Source organism: Eptesicus fuscus, chromosome 9 (assembly GCF_027574615.1).
Source record: "Eptesicus fuscus isolate TK198812 chromosome 9, DD_ASM_mEF_20220401, whole genome shotgun sequence".
Taxonomy (NCBI): Eukaryota; Metazoa; Chordata; class Mammalia; order Chiroptera; family Vespertilionidae; genus Eptesicus; species Eptesicus fuscus.
Window position 1 is genome coordinate 16,250,797 of NC_072481.1, and position 20,554 is coordinate 16,271,350.

A 20,554-nucleotide genomic window follows, 5' to 3' on the forward strand; every position below is an offset into this window, starting at 1 on the left:
ATAAAGGTTTCCCAACTAGAATGAAATAATTGTTTTTTATCTCTTGTGAAGGAGAAAACTTGGGGGGAGGGGTGTGATTCTCCTGTTATGAATAAGAATCATAGTCTGAGTGGGTTTGATTTCCTGGGTCTGGTGGTGTATATCTGATGAGAGATTTTTATTTTAATATCAATTTAATTTCAGGAAATCTTTAATGATATCTCTAGTGAGGCCAAAATAGAAGATTAAGAATTTCTTATTGTCCTAGGTGGGGAAACATGTCAGCTTAAATGCAAAGCAAAAGGAAGGGAGTCTCCTTATTTTAGGAAGCTGGGTCCGGGGCTAGAACTAAACAAGCAGCTTATCCTCAATTGGGGTAGGAGTCCTAGATCAGTCTTCAGAGCCATGAAATACTGGAGGAGTGAGAAAAGACAGGATGAGGAGACATTGGCTACCGATTTCTGGGAGTGGGGGGACGCAATGAGAATGATTTACACCGGTCAACTCGTGTATCAGGTTATAAAGTGTGGTTCTTGTATGGAATTCTGTTCTGTCCATCCTAAGATCTTGAGTAGAGCCACGTGGAACTAGCACGTTAGTTGGGTGAGGCCTTAACTTTTATATTTGTCCGTGCCTGGAATGCACCTCAACATGGGAGGGTCCAGTAAGGGAACTGAATCAACAGCTGCTGCCTGTCCCTGTAATCACAGGAAGCTGAGGCCCAGTGTCTTTGTATGGGAGCTCCGCAGCCAGACAATAGTTTGTGCTGGCAGGGCCATGTGGCGAGTCACGTGACCCGGGGCTGTTTTCTGCTGGGGTCCTCACCCATCTGTTCTCTCGGCTCTTTCTGGGTTATCAGGCGCCAGTCCAAGTCCTCCCAGGCAGCCAGCTTCATGGCCAGAGATTACGAGCAGTAACCTTCCTGGCAGGGGCGGTGTGGCTTCGCGTTTATGCAGATTAGCCATGTGTTTCTCACTTCAAGGCGTTCCACAGGAAAAGCCTTTTCCTGTGTTTGGCTCTCAGTGGGCGGTTCCCAGCTTACTGTACTGGGACTCGGCAAGCTGCAGGCCTGCACGAGAGGGATCACAGTACACTGGCCCCCTCCCATTCCACCTCCAGTGCTACGTCACCACAACACAACCGCTCGTGCTCTCATACTGTTGGTGTCATTCATTCGGTGCCAAGATTGCTTTAAAAAATTCCCTTGGCCCCAGTTCAAACAGGAGTACAGCTGGGATGTGTTAGATTTTAGGCAGTCTGCCCTCAATTTGAGATGAGTTATAAATAGCAGTGCCGACTTCCTTAACTACCGCTCTCTGAGGTAAAATGCAGGTTAATTACTGTGGGAATCAATTAGGGGGTTCTTTCGATTAAAGAGCCAGGGATGCTTTTTAAAATTGTTATTATTAAAAGTCATACAACAAATCTAGCCAGGAATAAATTGAAAGCACAAGGAGTAAGAAGTAATATGTAATTGTCCCAAATCCAAGATTAGGGCTCTTGGTTTATACTGGCCCCAACTAATGGCATTTAGGGAGACAGAACCAATGGTAGTCAAGACTTCTTTCTGATGGACACTTTTTGGCATCCCAGGCCCATTCCTCTTTTCAATATTCTTGCCAGTCCAAATCTGGATCCATAGGGTTACTGCCTGTCCATTTCCTTTCTGCTTCTTTGGGTTGGAACTTAGGTCTGGAGCTTTCTTCAGCTTATTTCAAGAAAATTAAGAAGTTTCTCATTTCCTAATGCACTGCCACTTGGTGTGGTGCATTTTGGTGGTTTCTGCTACTGTCTTCTTAGCTCTCTTCCCAGTCATGGTCAGAGGTTGGAGAATTTGAAGTCTAGTCTGTTATATCTCACCAACTCCTGTGGGTCATTATGGCTTTCCTTGGGGCAATAAGAAGTAAGGGATTCCATTAGCCCACTGGTCTGGAGGGGTTGTAATTCCATTTGCTTGGAACTGGGGAATTCTCTACGCAGTGGTTAGTCTGCAGGCTGTTTTGTTTGTTCTTAATATATTCAGAGGGACCAGCCCGCTAAGCATCCTTGCCTTTGATGCCCCTAAACTGCATCTTTTGATGCATTTTATTTGGCAGGCAGTTTGTAACACAGCCAGTGATCTGGAAAGAGATAAGTGGTAGATGGAGATGAGGCGGGGGGTTCTTATGGCTCTTCCCCCCCCCCCCCTTTTATTTTTATTTTTATTTTTTATGAATGCAATAGGGTATATAGCAGGGGGCCTGACTTCGCTGACCTAGGGGGCAGCATTTTCTTCTCAGTTATGTGTCTTTATGGCAGAGCTTTTGCTTTTGAAGTGTAATCACAGTAATCTACTCCTGTGGTTTCCCATTGAAAGGATTTCCTCTCCGTCTTTCCCAGGGAGCAATCTCTTGCTCTTTGCAGCCAGGGTTTGGTGTTTCCCTTCCATTGCCTTTTCCTTGGTGCCTGCAGACTGCTGATACTGGCTTTTCTAGCTTGCATGTAGTAGGGATTTTTCTGGTCTGAAATTGCTACTATAGAATAAATGATTAGTAAAGATTTAAGGCCCCGTCTTTGTTTTGAGAGATTGGAAGATGGCATTTCATCTATAACTGCAAATCACAACTTTTACAGTGGTTTTAAATATCAGAAGTGTGAGTTAGGTCCCTGCCCACTTTCCCTTCTGATATGAGCAGATGTTTAACTTTGACTTGAGAACAGAGTTATCTGATGGTTAGAGCTGGATATATTTTAATTTGCTAAGTGGCATATTCTTTTTCTTTTATTTTGATTTGAGAGAGAGAGAGAGAGGTCAATTTGTTATTCTACTTATTTATGCATTCATTGTTTGATTCTTGTATGTGTGCCCTGACTGGGGATCATCCTTGGCTTATCAGGACAAAGTGTAAATCAACTGATATACCCAGCCAGGGCAATAAGTTGCATATTCTGTTGATTATAACACTTTGGTGAAGGGAGAGGGTCAGAAATCTGATGTTCAGGGAAGGGAAATGTCTAAATTTTATTTTTAGAATAAGAATTTCTTTGATTTGTATTTTTAGTCTGCAAAGATTTCCTAAAAATGATGAAAGAACCCTTAAACCTTTTATTAACGAACCCCCAGGTAAGTAGCTATCCTCTGTGGGGAGTACAGCGCCCCTGTGAGAGAAGAAAAGGTAACTTGCCTTTCTTTAGCCTTTTGTTTTCAAGCAGGATATTGGGGGATACCTGTATAGTTTGAGACCTTTCTGGTATAAGATGGTACATAAGATTCTTCTTAAAAGTGTGCTTGTCCTCCCTTGGCTGTTTATTCCACCCTCACCTATTTCAGTGCTATTCACTTTTTTTCTACCCTCAAAGTCATATCCTGGTTTAGGGAGTGCCCCTGGCCCTATGGGTAGATGGTTTGATCTGGGCTTTCTCACCAAAGTATCTCCTACCCACTTCTTGCAGTGGGGCAGCCTGGCACATTGAAGTTACTGAGCCCTAGCTCTGCAGGTGGGGTCTTTGAAAATAAAAGGTCTGATTTCTGGCTTTCTAGAACTTAGTCTTGAGAGATTCAGTCAGTTAGCTGGACAACTAAGTGATAAACCTTACAATTCTAACTGAATCTACAATAGGCAATTTAGATATGTGAGAGATCAGTGTGTGTTGAAGAAGTAGGAAGGGCCTTCCTGTTGAAGGGTTGGGTTCTGCTAGTGGAAGCCGTCATGGAAAGGAGGGCAGGGCAAGAGGGTACCATTGCATAGAGCTGGGCATGCTCCGCTATGTGGGGAACTTTGGTGTGGAACTAAAAAAAATGTGTAGAATTGGGGAATGCTGTGGAGGGCTTTAGAGTCACACAGAAGTGCACTATTTACCATCATTATAATTTTTAATCTGTTTCCGAGGATGTGGCTTCTTTATTTTTTAAAATTGATTTAAGAGAGAGAGAAAAACATTGATGTGAAAAACACCAATTGTTTGATCAGTGTCTCCTGTACACTCTAACCAGGGATTGAACCCGAAACCTAGGTATGTGCCCTGACCAGGAATCGAACCTGCAATCTCTTTGGTGTACCAGACAACGCTCCAACTAACTGAGCTACCAGCCAGGATAATTAGATGAAAGACTGATGTGTTCAAGGTCAGACAGTGATAGAATTAGCATCTGAACTCATGTCTATGGATTTATTACACCCTTTGCTCTTACCATGCGATATTTACAGGATGTAGATAGGAAGTATGGAGCTGTTGTGAAGCAAGGAGAGATGAAAATGATTTGTGAGCATTGCTCTAGGTCCAGTATAATAGCTACTAGCTACATATATGGTTATTTGAATTTAATTAAAAGTAAATAAAATAATTTAGTTCCTCAGTCGCACTAGCTATATTTTAAGTACTTAATAGTCACACATCCCAGAAAAATTTATTGAGTAGTGTTTCTCTAGATCACTAGTTCTCAGATAGTATACAATCATCCAAAGATCTTTAGGGGTAGGGGTAGGGGGAGCCCAAGCCCTTGTAGACCCACTAAATTGGAATCTCTATGGAGAGGCCCAGGCATTTGTAAAGCTTCACAGAAAATTCCCATTTGTAGCCCTGGTTAATAGCTACTGCTCTAGAAGCTCCATAGTAACCATAATAATGACTGCCCCTCAAGTGATGTGGGGAGACCTGGACTGGCAGAGATACCCGGAGTGGGCTTGTCTCTGTTCAGCAAATGTAGTCTTCCCTGGGGGCCACAAGGACAGCAGCTGCAGTGAGGGAAGAGATGAGGATCTTGTTATGTGTGTATGATACGGCTGTGTAAGCCCCTGAGCTCTTTACAGGAGAGAATGGTGATGTTTTGGCTCCAGGTGTACCGATGAAGATGACATCCTGTTCATTACTTACTAGTCAAGTTGTAGTTAAGTTTGAACTTCCTAAAGAATCCCCAAAAAATCCATATAGCTCCAAAATTATGATAGGGAACATTATTGGAGCTTCTGATACAGAGGCAGGGTTTGCCAAATTGTTTTAGTTATGTTGGAAACAACACTTTAATAATGACATGTAGCAGTGATTTGGGACATGGTTTTACTATGATTGTAGTTTAGATGAGTCTACTCCTGTCATCACTGTTATCTTTTTAGCTGAGATTTCAGCTGCAGCCTGAGAGAGAACTTCACTGTTTTCCTCTTGGTATTTAGAAGAATAATCCCTGTGGCTTTTTGTCTTAACCTATTTTCATGACAGCTTGACTTAAACACTTAGGTGTACTCTGTCCCCACCCCCAAAGACATGTACAGAGAACCAATTGTTTAAATGCCCCTCCCCTTTTTTATGTGTGTGTGTTAATCCCCACCAAGGATATTTTTTCCATTGCTTTTTTGAGATAGTGAAAGGGAGGGAGAGAAGGGGAGGGAGGAAGAGAGAAACATGGATGTGAGAGGGACACATTGATTGGTTGCCTCCCGCACTTACCGACAGGGGCCAGGAATCAAACCTGCAATCCAGGTACGTGCCCTTGACTTGGAATCATGCCCTTGACCTGGAATCGAGCTTGCAACCCTGCATTGCTAGGGCCAACACTCTAATCACTGAACAACACCGACCAGAGTTGCCCCCCCCCTCTTACTTTGGAGGGGTTTTTGTTGTTATTTTTTAAGGTCTTACCTTAAATTATAATTTATTAATTATAGAATAACAGAACTAGAAGGGACCCTACATATAATCTAGACCTGTGGTTCTTTTTCTTTAAAAAAATTTTTTTATTGATTATTAGAGAGAGAGGGGAGGGGGAGAGAGAGAGGAACATGATGTGAGAGCAAAACATTGATTGGCTGTCTCCTGCATGCCCCTAACTGGGAATCGAACCTGCAACCTTTATTTGTAAGGGACTGACACCCAACCAACTGAGCCACATCAACCCGGGCTAGACCTGTGGTTCTTAAAGTGTGGTCCCTTGACCAGCAGCATCAGCATCACCTGGGAACTGTTAACAAATGCATATCCTAAGCCTGCCATGAACCTACATAATTAGAGGCTCTGGGGGTGGGATCCAGCGGTGTGTAGTTTATTAAGCCGTCCAGGTGATAGCTATATTCCTCACTCCAAATTTTAAGATTTAGTTTTCTGTTCTTTTTAAATATATTTTTTATTGATTTCAGGGAGGAAGGGAGAGGGAGAAAGAAACATCAATGGTGAGAGAAACTATTGATTGGCTGCCTCCTGTATGCCCCACACTGGGGATCGAGCCTGAAACCCGGGTGCCCCGACTGGGAATTGAACTGTGACCTCCTGGTTCATAGGTCAATGCTCAACCACTAAGCCACACCGGCTGGGCAAGATTTAATTTTCAAGTTTTATGTCAGGCCCAAGTTTACATCTCCAACCTGGGTATATCTATTTGTAAGGTGCTTAAGGAAACTTTACAAAGTTTCCCCTCCACACCACCAGTAGATATAGGTAGGCATCTCTGGCAGGGGAAAGGGGCTCTGTCCTCTATAGCTTCAAAAGGATTATGTCAGTAAGTGAATGAGCTGATTGAACCTGTTGCCCCACAATGGGCTGAGAGAAAACTATGTTTGTAGCCAGACACCTGTGACTTGAACTTTGCGCTTTCATTATTGGTGCTGTGCTATACCTTCATGTTTTGTTCTTTGAAGAGAAAAAAGTTCTATCCTCCTTATACCCTCAAACTCTTGTATATTAAAGGAGATGAACTTTTCAGATAAGATGCACAAGGCTGTAAATTCAAAGTAACAGTTCCCTTAACTGTAACTTAACCATGTTACTCATTTGAAAGAAAGCATAAATTTAAGTGTTGTGCCATAGTACAAACAGGTTACAGATATGCAAGGAAAAAAGATATCACTGTTTAAAGAACAGAAATGTGTAGATGCTTGTGTATTCGAATTCCCAAGCATCGGTTTTGGTGTTGAAAAAGATCCTGGCAGAATATAGCAGCACTATTCTCTCTCAATTGCAGGGCTTTTGTTCTGGTTGTCTTCACCATAGAGTACATATATTCATGTTCCACACTTGGGCTGTCCCTTGGATCTCAAGTAATACCACACTTACAAAGCAGTAGCATATAGCTTATAAGATGCTGTCACAGACTGGGGTATTTTCATTTCATATATGATAATTCAAGGTTCTGAGAAAGGTTAAAATGACTTGCCCAAGGGTTACTGGATCTATACCATTATTTTTTCATAATTATTTTTCTATGTGGAATGCAGACCTATGTGTTTGGTTTGTGTTCATATTGGCCAGAGGCCATGAAAGCTTCAGGTTAATGAAATGTTCTTTATTTTGTAGCCATCCAGTCCAATGGATCAGATGGGCAAGATGAGACCTCAGCCATATGGTGGAACTAACCCATACTCACAACAACAGGGACCTCCGTCAGGACCGCAGCAAGGACATGGGTACCCAGGGCAGCCATATGGGACCCAGACCCCACAGCGGTACCCGATGACCATGCAGGGCCGGGCGCAGAATACCATGGGCGGCCTCTCTTATGCACAGCAGGTAGATGGTGACTCCTATTACCTTAACCCTTAATCTGTCCAGGACCTGGTTTGAGCTATAGAATCAGAACACGTCTTTGGCCTTCCAGCTGGAACCACCATCTTCCAGTAATTAGCCAAAATGAGTAACACAAAGGGAAAGAGGAGAGGCACCTGCTATATGTTCTCTAGACTTTTTAGGAAACATGGAGTTCTTCCTTTGGCCACATACATGCAAATCTACTAGAAAGGTAATATTGTAGACATCAAGGGAAGGCCCCACAAATGTACCATAGCAAAAACTAGAGGAGTCTACAGTGTCACCCAGCATGTAGTGGGCATTGTTGTAACAAACAAATTAAGGGCAAGATTCTTGCCAAGAGAATTAATGTACATATTGAGCATATTAAACACTCTAAGAACTGAGATAACTTCCTGAAACGTGTGAAAGAACATGATCAGAAAAAAGAAGGAAGCCAAAGAGAAAGGTATTTGAGTTTAACTGAAACTTCAGCCTGTTCCACTTTATGAGAACCAATGGAAAGGAGCTTGAACTGCTAAAACCCATTCATTCCCTATGAATTCATGGCATGATAAGTGTAAAAAACAAACAAACAAACAAACCCTGTATTGTTTAAAAAAAAAGAACTTGTCTTTGGCTTCCAAACCCCTTGAAAGCATAGGCCAATTGGCTGTTAGTTACAGTGTGCTACTTACAAGGCCATGGTTTTAAGGCACCATTCCATGTGTGCTGGAGGGAAAACTGCTCCCTAGCCACAGGCTGTACATGTGTCTTTTTCTTTGACCTGGCCGGCCTTCTTGGTGATCTCTGAATGAGGTTTTGGGAAGAAAGAATAAGCAACTATCCACTGCTACAAAGAAAAACCACTCGTAATGTGTCCTGTCTGGTTCACAATGATGAATTAGTTTAGGAGGGACTGGAGGTAGAAGAAAAAAGGAAGATTGAACAATAAGAATGCTAACAGTGCTATTATAAATGTAAATCTGTCTGGTCACCTGCATCCTTTATAAAAAATATATATTTTTTTATTGATTTCAGAGAGGGTGAGAGAGAGAGAAACATCAAGGATAAGAATCATTGATTGGCTGCCTCCTGCACACTCCCTACTGGGGATCAAGGCCACAACCCAAGCATGTGCCCTTGACTGGAATTGAACCCGGGACCTTTCAGCCTGCAGGCCGATGGGATGCTCTATCCACTGAGCCAAACAAGCTAGGGCTGCATCATTATCTTTTTACTAGAGGCCTAGTGCATGAAAATTCATGCACTGGTGGGTGGGTCCCTCAGCCCAGCCTGCCCCCTCTCACAGTCCGGGAGCCCTCAGGGGTGGGAGGCGACCTGGCGATCAGGGGAAGGCAACACCCCCATCACACCTCTGCTGCTGCCACTGCCAGCAACACAAGCCTCGGCCAACCCTAGGCGACTGGGCAGCTACCATCCAAGGCTTGCCTGCACCTCGGGCCAGCCCTGGGACTGAAGGGACTGGGGGACTCCAGATGCAGGTGGGGCTGAGGGGACTGGGCTCCGCCATCTTGTGGCTGTGGGCACCGCCATCTTTGAGGGTGTGACAGTCAATTAACATATTCCCTCCTTATTGGCTGTGGGCGCCACCATCTTTGTGGGGGTGTGATGGTCAATTAGCATATTCTCTCTTTATTAGATAGGATAGTCACTTTGTTTTTTGTTTTTTTTTAAAATATATATTTTATTGATTTTTTTACAGAGAGGAAGGGAGAGGGATAGAGAGCTAGAAACATCGATGAGAGAGAAACATCGATCAGCTGCCTCCTGCACACCCCCCACGGGGGATGTGCCCGCAACCAAGATACATGCCCTTGACTGGAATCGAACCTGGGACCTTTCAGTTCGCAGGCCAACGCTCTATCCACTGAGCCAAACCGGTTTTGGCAGTTTTGACAGCTTTTTCTATCATTTACATTTGGATGATATTCATAATGAAAATGGTGAGGGACAGAATCTAAAACCTAACTTTACTCCTAAAACTTTAAAGCAAAGTATGTCTTTAAATATAAAAAATAGGATATGGTCACTTTTGTTTCAATGAGAAAATGGAGGAGAGATGGGATAGATATTGTTGGTGTGTTTTTTGGTGGGGGGTTAGAGCTTGCCCACTTACCAAATGTATTCTCAGTGTCTAGAATAGTGCCTGGTACAAGTAAGCAAGTAGGATCTCAAATATTTTTTTTGAATGAAGGTTAAATGAAAAAGAGAACCAGAGTAACTTAGTGATTTGCACACTGTCTGGGTTATTAAATGCTAGGTTTTCTGTCGGCTGAGCCAGGTTGCTGTTGACTATTCTTTGTGGCTAAGATACAGATTCCTAGTGCTTATAAAAAGTCTATGCCATGATAAAAAGAATAGGCCCATGGTGAAAACAGCTGCTCTTGAACTCTTGTAAATGGCCCAAATATTAAATAGTGTAAATTTCCTGTGGATGAATGCAGTCCACTTGTAAATAAACCAACTGGTAATCCAGCTTGGCCATCCTTCCTGACTCATTAAACAGAGATGGTGGAAAAACTCTGGACCTTCTAAGCTAAGTGTGAGGCATGGCTTGCCTGCTTTCTATACCCATTCACAGGGCATAGCTTTTGACAGAATATCTCACCTCTCTTTTTCTTTTCTTTTTAATCCTCTCCCGAGGACATGCTTTTATTGATTTGAGAGAGAGAGAAAACCATTGATGTGAAAGTGAAACATCGATTGGTTGCCTCCTGCCAGGTACCTTGACAGTGATTGAACACACAATCTGGATATGTGCCTTGAACAGGGATCAAACCCGCAACCTTTCAATTTACTGAATAACACTCCAACCAACTGAGCCACACCGGCCAGGGCTACCTCACCTTTCTTCATCCAGAAGAGTCAGTGCTAAAAAATGTGTCCTTTCCTTTCCTACAGATTCCTCCTTATGGACAACAAGGCCCCGGTGGATATGGTCAACAGGGCCAGACTCCATATTATAACCAGCAAAGTCCTCACCCCCAGCAGCAGCAGCAGCCACCCTACTCCCAGCAACCACCATCCCAGACCCCTCATGCTCAACCTTCGTATCAGCAGCAACCGCAGTCTCAGCCACCACAGCTCCAGTCCGCTCAGCCTCCATATTCCCAGCAGCCATCTCAGCCTCCGCATCAGCAGTCTCCAACTCCATACCCCTCCCAACAGTCTACAACCCAGCAGCACCCCCAGAGCCAGCCCCCCTACTCACAGCCACAGGCACAGTCTCCCTACCAGCAGCAGCAACCTCAGCAGCCAGCATCCTCGACACTCTCCCAGCAGGCTGCATACCCTCAGCCCCAGTCTCAGCAGTCACAGCAAACTGCCTATTCCCAGCAGCGCTTCCCTCCACCACAGGTAAGATGCCCCTGGCTCTTTCTCTTCTTTACATGTAACCACCAGTAGCTTGGGGATTGATATCATGAAAACTTTGCCACACAGATTGGTTCTCTAAAGTGCACTTAAAAGCCAATTAAATTCTGGATAAACATGCTAACTGGATTGATTGAACTAATAAAGGTATAACCTTCTTAACTGCATAAAACCTTTATCTTTCCTTACTGATGACGAAACAGGGCAATGGAAAGTTGCATAGAAAGATAAATTGAGGATAATGGGACTGATTTTTTTTTTTTTTTAACTAGCATTTAGAACTTGAGCATCCAACTAAGTTTGGTCTTCTTTTAAAACAATAACTTTGGGATGCTATACTGTACATTCATTCTAACTGCTATTCCATTCTGCTATTGCTCAAAATATTTTTAGACTCCTTCATATGAAATTGCCATCAGAGCTGACAGCACACTAGAATATTCTCAGATGTGGCAAATCCTTTATTTTTTTGAGGATGGATTTGATTTTGGGAAATAACTAAAATTTATTTGTAGCCATGTCTGAACAAGATAGGTGATGAAGCTGCCTTGGGTTTTATTCTTTAAAGAGCAGAAAGAGGAGAAATGATTGTGTGATGATAGGACCATTAAAAATGTTGTGCATTGATGGCATTGTTGGAAAACTATCTCATCCCAAGGTGATGACTTTGAAGGAAGTAGTAGTCATTTTAATGCAGAGGTTCAGGAGTTTTTTGTTGTTGTCATTTTTAAATTAAATGGTCTCATTCCTTGATAAATATAACATGTAGTTAGCCAGACTTTAGAATTTAACCCTAACAACAGCTCTCTCTGTGAGTGGCGATAAATGGTGAACAGTGCCATCGAAAAGAGTCTTATATCCACTGTTGACATTTTACTTGCGAGCCACACCTTGTATTTTCTGCCTTTGGATGACATTGTGTGCATTGGGCAGTCTCTCTCACCCAGTTTCCCCTGTATGAGAGTCCCATAGCCCTTTCATCATAAAGCAAGCTTGTTTGGTTTGTCAGTGCCAGGCTATAACACAGCTTTTGTTTTTCTTGTTTTAGGAGTTATCTCAAGATTCATTTGGGTCTCAGGCATCCTCAACCCCCTCAATGACCTCCAGTAAGGGAGGACAAGAAGATATGAACTTGAGTCTTCAGTCAAGACCCTCGAGCTTGCCTGTGAGTATGCCTGCCACCCTCTAAAAGATGATGTGGGGCAGAGAGAAAAGCAATGAAAACTGGTTTCTGGTTGGATGTTTTGGTGATATTAAGCTAAATGAACAATGAACTATTTCTTGATTATAGGTTCAAAATTCTGTGTAGGAATTTATGGACTGACCTTGTAGATTGTCTTTTTTTTACTCTCTGCCCAGGGAATAGGTTTATGATCTCTGTGTAGAGTTTTCTATTTTTAAATCTTGGCCTCTTAGGCATGGACCATATGAGAGACGAAAAGATGGAGATGTTTGAAGCACTGTCTGCTCTCCATTAAAGTTCAGAGAAGTCTCAATGGATGGTTTTTTTTTTGTGTGTGTGGGTGGGTGGGTTTTCTTTTTAACCTTACTTTTGAGGTCTTAATTTTTAGGTTTTTGTCTTAGCATTTAGCTAAGAGGTAGGATTTGGGATGCATTCAGCATAAATTGTCACATTGAACATAAGCAGAGTAAAAGCAGTTTTTCTGGTTTGTGTTTTGTGTGAATAAGTGTTTTTGTCTAGTAGGATGCTTGGTGCCCAAATGCTTGATTAATGTTTATGGAATGGACTGACTGTATCCTGAGAGAGGCAGTGTAGTCTGCTGATTAAGAGTTTGGGCTTTAGCCGAAACCGGTTTGGCTCAGTGGATAGAGCATCGGCCTGCAGACTCAAGGGTCCCAGGTTCGATTCCGGTCAAGGGCATGTACCTTGGTTGCGGGCACATCCCCAGTAGGGGGTGTGCAGGAGGCAGCTGATCGATGTTTCTCTCTCATCGATGTTTCTAACTCTCTATCCTTCTCCCTTCCTCTCTGTAAAAAACCAATAAAATATATTTAAAAAAAAAAAGAGTTTGGGCTTTAGAGCCAGAGTTCCTGGGTCTGTAGGTTGACTCTGCCACTAACTCTTTAGCCTTGGGCAAGTCACTTAACCTATCCATGCCTTAATTTTCACATCTGTAAAGTGAATCTAAAAATACCCACTTCATAGGGGGTGGTTATTAACATTAAAGAGGTTAACAGAGAGAGAGTGTTGGTACATTGTAGGCATCCATAAATGTTATTGTCATCATCCCAGAGGGCATGGGGGGACTGTGCTTGATATCTGAAAGGCAGTTTGCACCAACCGTTTAATAATAGGCTGGTTCTGGAAACACTTGTGCAAGTTGCTTAGGTTCTGAAAATTAATCTCAGAAATGAAATGGACTACTACTCCAAAATCTAGTAAGACGGTAGGTAGCAAACCCTCCATTACAATTCTGTTTCAGTTAAGAAATGGAAATTCAGCCACACATGCCCAGACAAGAGTCTTTTAAAATGTTGATTCAACTTGGAATTGAAGCCTATCTCTTCAGTTAGTCTGACTTGGGGGGAAATGGTTTCTGGATCTTTGAGGAATAGGTAGGAGGCAGGAACTCTCTTTATCATAAAGCCTTCCCTGGTTTCCCCTGAAGGTCTCTGAGCCATAACCTTAGTAGGATGAAGTCTGTGGAATCCCTCAGCACCTGTCATTCTGGCTTCTCAGGCCAAGATGAAGAGCCACTGTCAGATGGGACTTCTAAGACTTTCTCAGCTGAGGATTTGGGGGAAGAAGTATCTGAATAGGGCAATCCCTCTTTGTTCCTTTCTCATTAATGTCTGTTGCAATTCTTTTCTGCATCCTGAACTTTACTGGACTGTGCTTTTCAGCCTGATTTAGTCAGTCATGTATAACCACTCCCTCTTCATCTAAGGTCTGTGGCTAAATCTGGGTGAGGTACTATTGTAGCAAGAATCCAAATTGGTGGATTTCTGCCAGTGCTGTAAAGTTGCTCCTTACCCCATCAAAAAGTTTCTGCTTGCTTCTACTGATCTTTTAACAGAACTGTAGTTGGTACTTTTTTAGTCTTGAGAAGTCTAGCATATAATTATATTGCATGTCTTCTAAGGGTTGAGAACCCTGTACTATAGAGAACCCTGTACTATTGATTTGGCTTACTGAAGTGAAGGTGCTGGCAGCTTCTTGGGCCCAAGAGAGAGTTGTTCTTGGGCAGCCAATCACAAGGAGCATTCCCAAATCCATGCTTCTACTATAGATTCATCCAAATGGGTCATTTGCTCTGTGGTAGAAACTCCATGTGGGAGGTGAGCTGGCTGGGTTATTGGCATCTTGTTTGTTGAATTGCTTTTATCCCTCTGCTACTTGAACCAAGAAACAAAAGATGGTTTTTCTTTAAAATTTTGGTTTGATGCCAGATTTGCCTCACCAGGCTGGGAAACAGTCACATCTGAAGAAAGAAGTCGGGATTCCCTACAAAGGGCCCTCTCCTTTCTTAAGCAGCTGTGTTAAGGGATTCTGAAGGTTTACCAGTTTCAGGCAGCCCCTCCACTTTCCACATCACCCTCTTCATTTACCTTACCACTTAGCCCTAAAGGCAATAGAGTTAAAGCCTCAGTATGGTTTCTGATCCTGATTATTACAAAAATTAGATTTTGAGTTTTTGCTCAGCTATTAATGCCAAACCATTTAGCCGCTATTCGTCTGATTATGTTAGCTCTCTATTTAAAATCTCTCAATTACTTTTCGTTAATCATAGAATAAAATCCCACATCCTTAATATTACCTAGGCTGTTTGTCTGTCGTGTGTCCACCCCCCATCCCTCACTCCTCCGGCTGTCCCACTTTCCAATTCAGTAGGCCCGGTGTGTGGCCTGAGAAATTGCATTTTTAACATTCTTCAGTGGTACTGATGCTGCTTGTCCAGGGATGGCGTTTTGAGAAGCTTTACTTTGTCTTTTTTTTTACCTTGCTCTCAGCTTTCTCTCCATTTTTATAAGGCCCTATGCTTTTTTCTGCTTCCAGACCTTTTTTTTTGCTTAATACACTTCTCCCTTTAACTCCTCCAGTTCATATTTCAGACTGCATCTTCAAGATCATTTCCTCAGAAAGCTTCTTCCTAATCAAGCTTCAAAGCTTAGATTAAATAACTTCTATGATGCCCTCACTAAAAAGGCAGGCAGTTTTAATTTTTTAAAAATCTGAAATATTTAAGACATAAGAAAGTGTTAAGAGTAATTCAGTGCCTGAGTACTCATCTATAGAAACTAAAACTTGTTGACATAGGTAAAAGCACCTTATACAGCCCTCTGGAATCACTTCCACATCCTTGTACACAGAGAAGCACCATCTTGTATATTGAAGTTTCTTTGCTCCATGATGCCCAGGGTATTTTGCTGATACCTCTACTTACTTGGGTCTTGCTCACTAGATGGTAAGCTCCTGAAAGGCAGAAACTGTATTATTGACCTCTGTGCCCCCAACACCTATCATGTGACTCCCAAGACTGGTGGTTCTCTGTCTTGGCTGCATGTTAGAATTACCTTGGGAGTGAGTGATTTTTAAAATCACTGGCCAGGGTTCACAGAGTTCTGATTTGTTTGATTTGGGGTTTGGCTTGTGCTTTAGTATGGTTAGAAGCTGTATTGGGTGATTCTGATTTGCAGCCCTGGTAGAGATCCACTAGTTTAAACTGTCAGGTTTCTTTGCTGTAATATACTCTTAGCACCCATGCTTCTTGTCAGTGCTTATCTCAATATTAATTTCAATAACTTACTTAATGCAAATTCAGTCAGGGCCTGACTTGCTGTGTCTTGCTCATTGCCATCATAGTACCTGGCATATAGTAGGCTCCAACTCATTGAACGAAGGAACCTGAGCAATATCCATTATGTTTTGTTCATCCAGAAAATGTATGTCTGACAGGGGACATCTTGACCGTATTATCAGATTACTAGGGGTCCTGTGCACAACTTTGTGCACCTTGAAAGGAACAGTGGGCCGTGAGACTGCTCTGGGCACAGGGGTGGGTCTCTGCCCATCCTCCGAGCACCAGCCCGGCCCCTCCTGCCATGGCCCCTGGTCCCCTGTCTGCTGGCAGCCCGGCTCCCTCTGCTGCCGCTCCCACACACTGACAGTGCCAGCCCCGCTCGCACCCACTGACAGTGTGGAGTGATTGAGGCCGGCGCCAGCAGCGGGTACAAGCGGTGTCTCTGGCACCAGCGGTGGGTTGAGTGGGGCTGTTGCTGGCAGCGGGTGTGAACAGCGGCTGCCAGCCCCGATTGCTCCTCAGGAGCAGGGGGAGGTGGAGAAGCCCTGAGGGGTGATCAGGGCTGGCAGCCGCCACTTACACCCACTGATGGTGCTGAGTGATTGAGGCCGGTGCTGGGCGCCAGCAGCAGCTGCAAGCACCAGGCAGGACTGCAGCGCGTGGGAGCAAAGAATTTTCAGTAACCACCAGAGGCTCACCCCAATGACAGCAACCGACGCCCCATCTTGGTCAGGCGACCCCGCTCACCTGCTCCACCATCCCACCATGGCTGACGCCCGCCATGTTCCGCACTCTGCCGTCTGCTGCTGACGCCTGCCATGTTCTGCGCATGCCCCCTGGTGGTCAGCGCATGCCATAGTGACCAGTTGTTTGGTTGTTTTGCCATTCGTTCTATTTGCATATTAGGGTTTTATATATATAGATTGTTTTCACTGCGAGGGCAAGGCAGGTATCACAGAATGCTATGTGATGGCCCAAACTCTATTTTAGAGAATTGGTTAATTTATTTGTGATTCCTGACAGTGGCTTAGGAAGAATTTGGGGTTAGGGTTTGTCATTCATCTTCTAAAATAGCTACCACTTCACCTTATGTTAAAGGGATGGATGAGCAAATATTCAGGTGTTTCATTAAGTCTTTAATTTTCTTTATTTTGGGGAAAACCTTTAAGGGACTCTGAAAATTGGTATCTGACTTTTGATTATAGTCATTTTTTTAGGATGACTTACATCTTTAAAAGTTTCTATTTTAGTGATTCATCCAAGTGTATGTGGCTTCCCTAGAGTAATGAATGCTTCCCAAATTTTTCTTACTGAGGCACATTTGTAAATTTACATTTTAGTCTTGAAAGTTTACTTGGGATAGGGTTTCCATTTAGTGGTGGAAAATGGATATAGGATTGAAAGCCCTGATCTGGGAAGGTTAAGCTAGATTAGTGCTTCTCAAACTTGGGGATAAATTAAAACACAGATTACTGACCTCTACCAGAAAGATTCTGACTCAGAAGGTGTGGCATGGGATCCAAATATTGGCATTTCTAGCAAGCTCCAGGTGGTGCTGACGTTGCCCATGCCATAGCTGAACAATGAGCTAGGTAGTCCTTTGAAAGGACTTAAAAAATTACTAGACTAGGAAGCCAGTATAGAAATAGTGGTGACTTACAGTATAGTTTTACTCATGATGATCTAGAAATAAGACTGTCCCTTGACAATAGTGGTAGAAAAGAGACTTGGGAGAGAGAGGCTACCTGCAGCTGTGGCCTCTATGCAGTTTATCCGAGGGTTAGGACAGCCCTTGCACTGCTAGCACTCCACTCTAGCCCCCATCACTATATCCCTTCCATAAACTGGTCACCAAATCCTAGTTTACCTCAGAAATGGTTTTTCCCCACTGTCCTCCCCCACTGCCTTTTTTTAGGCCTCCGTTATCCCTCTCCTGGTATCTTGCCACAGCCTCCTGATGGTTAATTTTCTTTTCCTTCCAAGTCAGTCCTCAACATAATTACCAGAATGATCACCTTAAAAAATCAAACCTGGAAAGTAACATTACTGCTTTAAAACCTCTGACTACACGTTGCCTATAGTTTTAAGCCCAAGTGTGACATACAAGTTCCTTTGTAATCTGGAGGATGAGGAACTTTTTATTATATATATTTTTTTTATTTTTAAGTAGGTAAGTTTCCTTTCCTTGGAGTAAAACCTGGTGTACTGTTTGCTGTGGGTGTTATATTGAAGGCAGGTAGGCAATAGACATGGGTTGAACTTCAATGACTTCTGAGGTAAACTGAACTCTTAAATCTGTACTTGTGAATGTGACATGGTTGCTACCCTTAAGAATCCTCCTCTGAATATAGTAGGCATTTAATAAATTTTGAATTAGCCATTTGAAAAATAAAAATAAAAAGAATCCTCCTCTGTTTCATTAGTGAGATAATTAAAGAATATGTGCCCGAATGTTTTAGTGAGTGCTATCAGAGTTTGGTGAAGTCAGTAATTTATTTATGTCTAAATAGTTGAGGGAAGACATCAGTGGCAGAAGTTTAGAATGAGGGAGATATGGATGTATTTAGGTGGTTGGAAAGGAAAAGTACAGCCTGAGCAGACGCCTGGTGGGGGTGGGGTGCAGTACAGATGACATTTGAGAGGCTGGTCAGAATCAGGCTTCTTGGGGAGGGCGTTATAGGCAGTAAAGCTAGATCACAGGGGTTGGGGCCCTGCTGAGCTAGTAAATAAGGCATTTAGATCTGATCTTACAGGCCTGGTGATATGTAATTAGGGCAATAACATAATAAAACTAATGTTTTACAAAAATGATCCATTGGTGTATTGTTTAAAAGGGGAAGAGTCTGGAAAGGGGATCAATTGAAATATTTCTGGCAAGGAGTGTGGAGTTGTGTGTGTGTGTGTGTGTGTGTGTCTCTTCCTCTCTCTCTCTCTCTCTCTCTCTCTCTCATTTGCATAGCTACCTAGTCCCAGTTGTGAGATGTAGCAGGAAAGAATCTATAGAACTGAGAATAAGTAGAATCTTTTGGGTGAAAAATGTAATTAGCTTGATTGACTAGGAGAGGTGAGGTGGGGAGAAAGAGAAATCTCATTGACAAGAATAGAAAGGTTAATAGGAAAGCTCATTTTTTAGGATAAGTTAAGTTCCCTATAGTGAGATGTATTAAAAACAAATGCTTAGTGACTATTTGGAGATAGGAAACTGAAACTTGATAAAAGCTGAGTCTGAATAGAGTTTGAGAATTGTCTGTGTAGTGGTTAATAGTTAAACCATGGAATGAAGTAGGCCTTCCAGTCCATGAAGTCTGAAGAGAGGAGCCAGATAGAGGCCTAGACCAGTGGTCGGCAAACTGCGGCTCGTGAGCCGCGGTTTGCTGCTCTGTTGACTAATGAGTTTGCTGACCACTGTCATATACTACCCTTTACCTCTTTGCACACAATATGCCACAATTGCCTAATCCTCACAGCTTCCAACTACACGGTAACATTTAGTCTACCAGTGGTTGGCAAACTCATTAGTCAACAGAGCGGCAAACCGCGGCTCGTGAGCCGCAGTTTGCTGACCACTGGCCTAGACAATGTCTCTGGTCATTGTGTAGAAGCACCCAACATATAGCTGGAGAGATTGGAGGAGGACCAGGATTGTATCATATTTCTGAAAGCCAAGGGAGGAAGGAAGATGATTCACACCAAATTTATATTTCAAGGAGTATAAAGTTGGACTTGTCATAAAGAGGTTATTGGGATCCATTTTAGGTAGGGAGAGGACCTGGTTTCTGAGGACTGGAGGAAAGGAGCAAGGGAAAGGTGTCAAGGTAAAGAGCACTCTTGAAAGTCATTGAAGGAGAAGTCATTTCAAATGCCTCAGCTACATCTCAAGGCCATGTGTATAAGGCAGGGTGAAGATTGGCAGAATATTAGGAGAGTGTAAATGTGCACATCTTTTGGGAGTCATGAGAGAAAGGAATCAAGGGCACTCACTAAGTGATTGAAAAAATCCTAGAGGCTGCTGTTGAATATCTAAATCGTACTTGTTTCCTGTGGTCAGGCAGGTGTGGAGGTTATTGATGGCAGGAGTGAGGTAGAAAACAGGATTAGGATTTTTAATGTCTGTTAAATTATCTATATTCTTTTATTTGGGTTTCCAAGCCCTTCTTTAGATTCCACTTAACAACATAACAGCTATTACCATTCGTATTTTACTACTGTGATGCTCTCAGGCTCTGAGAGTTTGGGTTACGAGAAAGAGGAAATGTAGGGAACTGTTGTTCTGTAGAATCCGAATCTTAGAGGGGAGGAGTAAGGCCCGGAAAGGAGCTACAGCCTATTCCAATCCTAGAAGGGCAGGAATTGAAATGTACTGAGTAATCACTCCTGTTTTACATCATAAGAAACTAAGGGTCAGACCTAGGACTTAAATCCAGCTCTCTCTATATTTCAGATGAAATACTTTCTGTAGCATCCCACCCAGCAGAGGAAAGAGATGGACAATCGGATTCTCTCTCGTTTAGCCAAAAGCTTCAACCCCTTTGCCATTTAACCTTTACTAGACTTGTCCTAACCTAAAATAAAGAGTGTAAATGGATTTCCATCTCACTTTTGTTTCCCCAGGCCTTGTGATGGAGGCACAGATGAGTTGTAAAAAGGGCAGCTGAGGGACAGGAAGGGGTAAGAAAGGGAAGATGGGCAAATCCATCGGGTAGGCCTGCTGGAGGAACTAGCCAACTGGGGAATCACCTCAAACAGTGGAAAGTTGACTAGAGTTTGGTTCTTTGGCTTCCCTGTGTTGGATGGGGCAAGCCCTGTTCTGTGCCTTTCTTCTTAGAACACAGTGTCCGGCTTAACGCTAACTTAATTGGTTATATTCTCATTACTAAAAACTGTGGTTCATTAGCTAGCAGCATAGACATCACCTGTAAATGCAGACCCTTGGGCCTCGTCCA

The 20,554-nt window shown here is 43.0% G+C and overlaps 1 protein-coding gene across 1 annotated transcript in view; it reads left to right on the forward strand.

The window, feature by feature from the left end:
- Nucleotides 1–20,554, forward strand: part of ARID1A (AT-rich interaction domain 1A) — a 77,395-nt gene that overhangs the window by 21,764 nt on the left and 35,077 nt on the right. Inside the window, exons 2-4 of the mRNA XM_008148035.3 lie at nucleotides 7,243–7,455; nucleotides 10,378–10,833; nucleotides 11,897–12,013. Coding sequence (XP_008146257.3) covers nucleotides 7,243–7,455; nucleotides 10,378–10,833; nucleotides 11,897–12,013 — 786 coding nt within the window. The remainder of the gene's footprint in view (nucleotides 1–7,242; nucleotides 7,456–10,377; nucleotides 10,834–11,896; nucleotides 12,014–20,554) is intronic.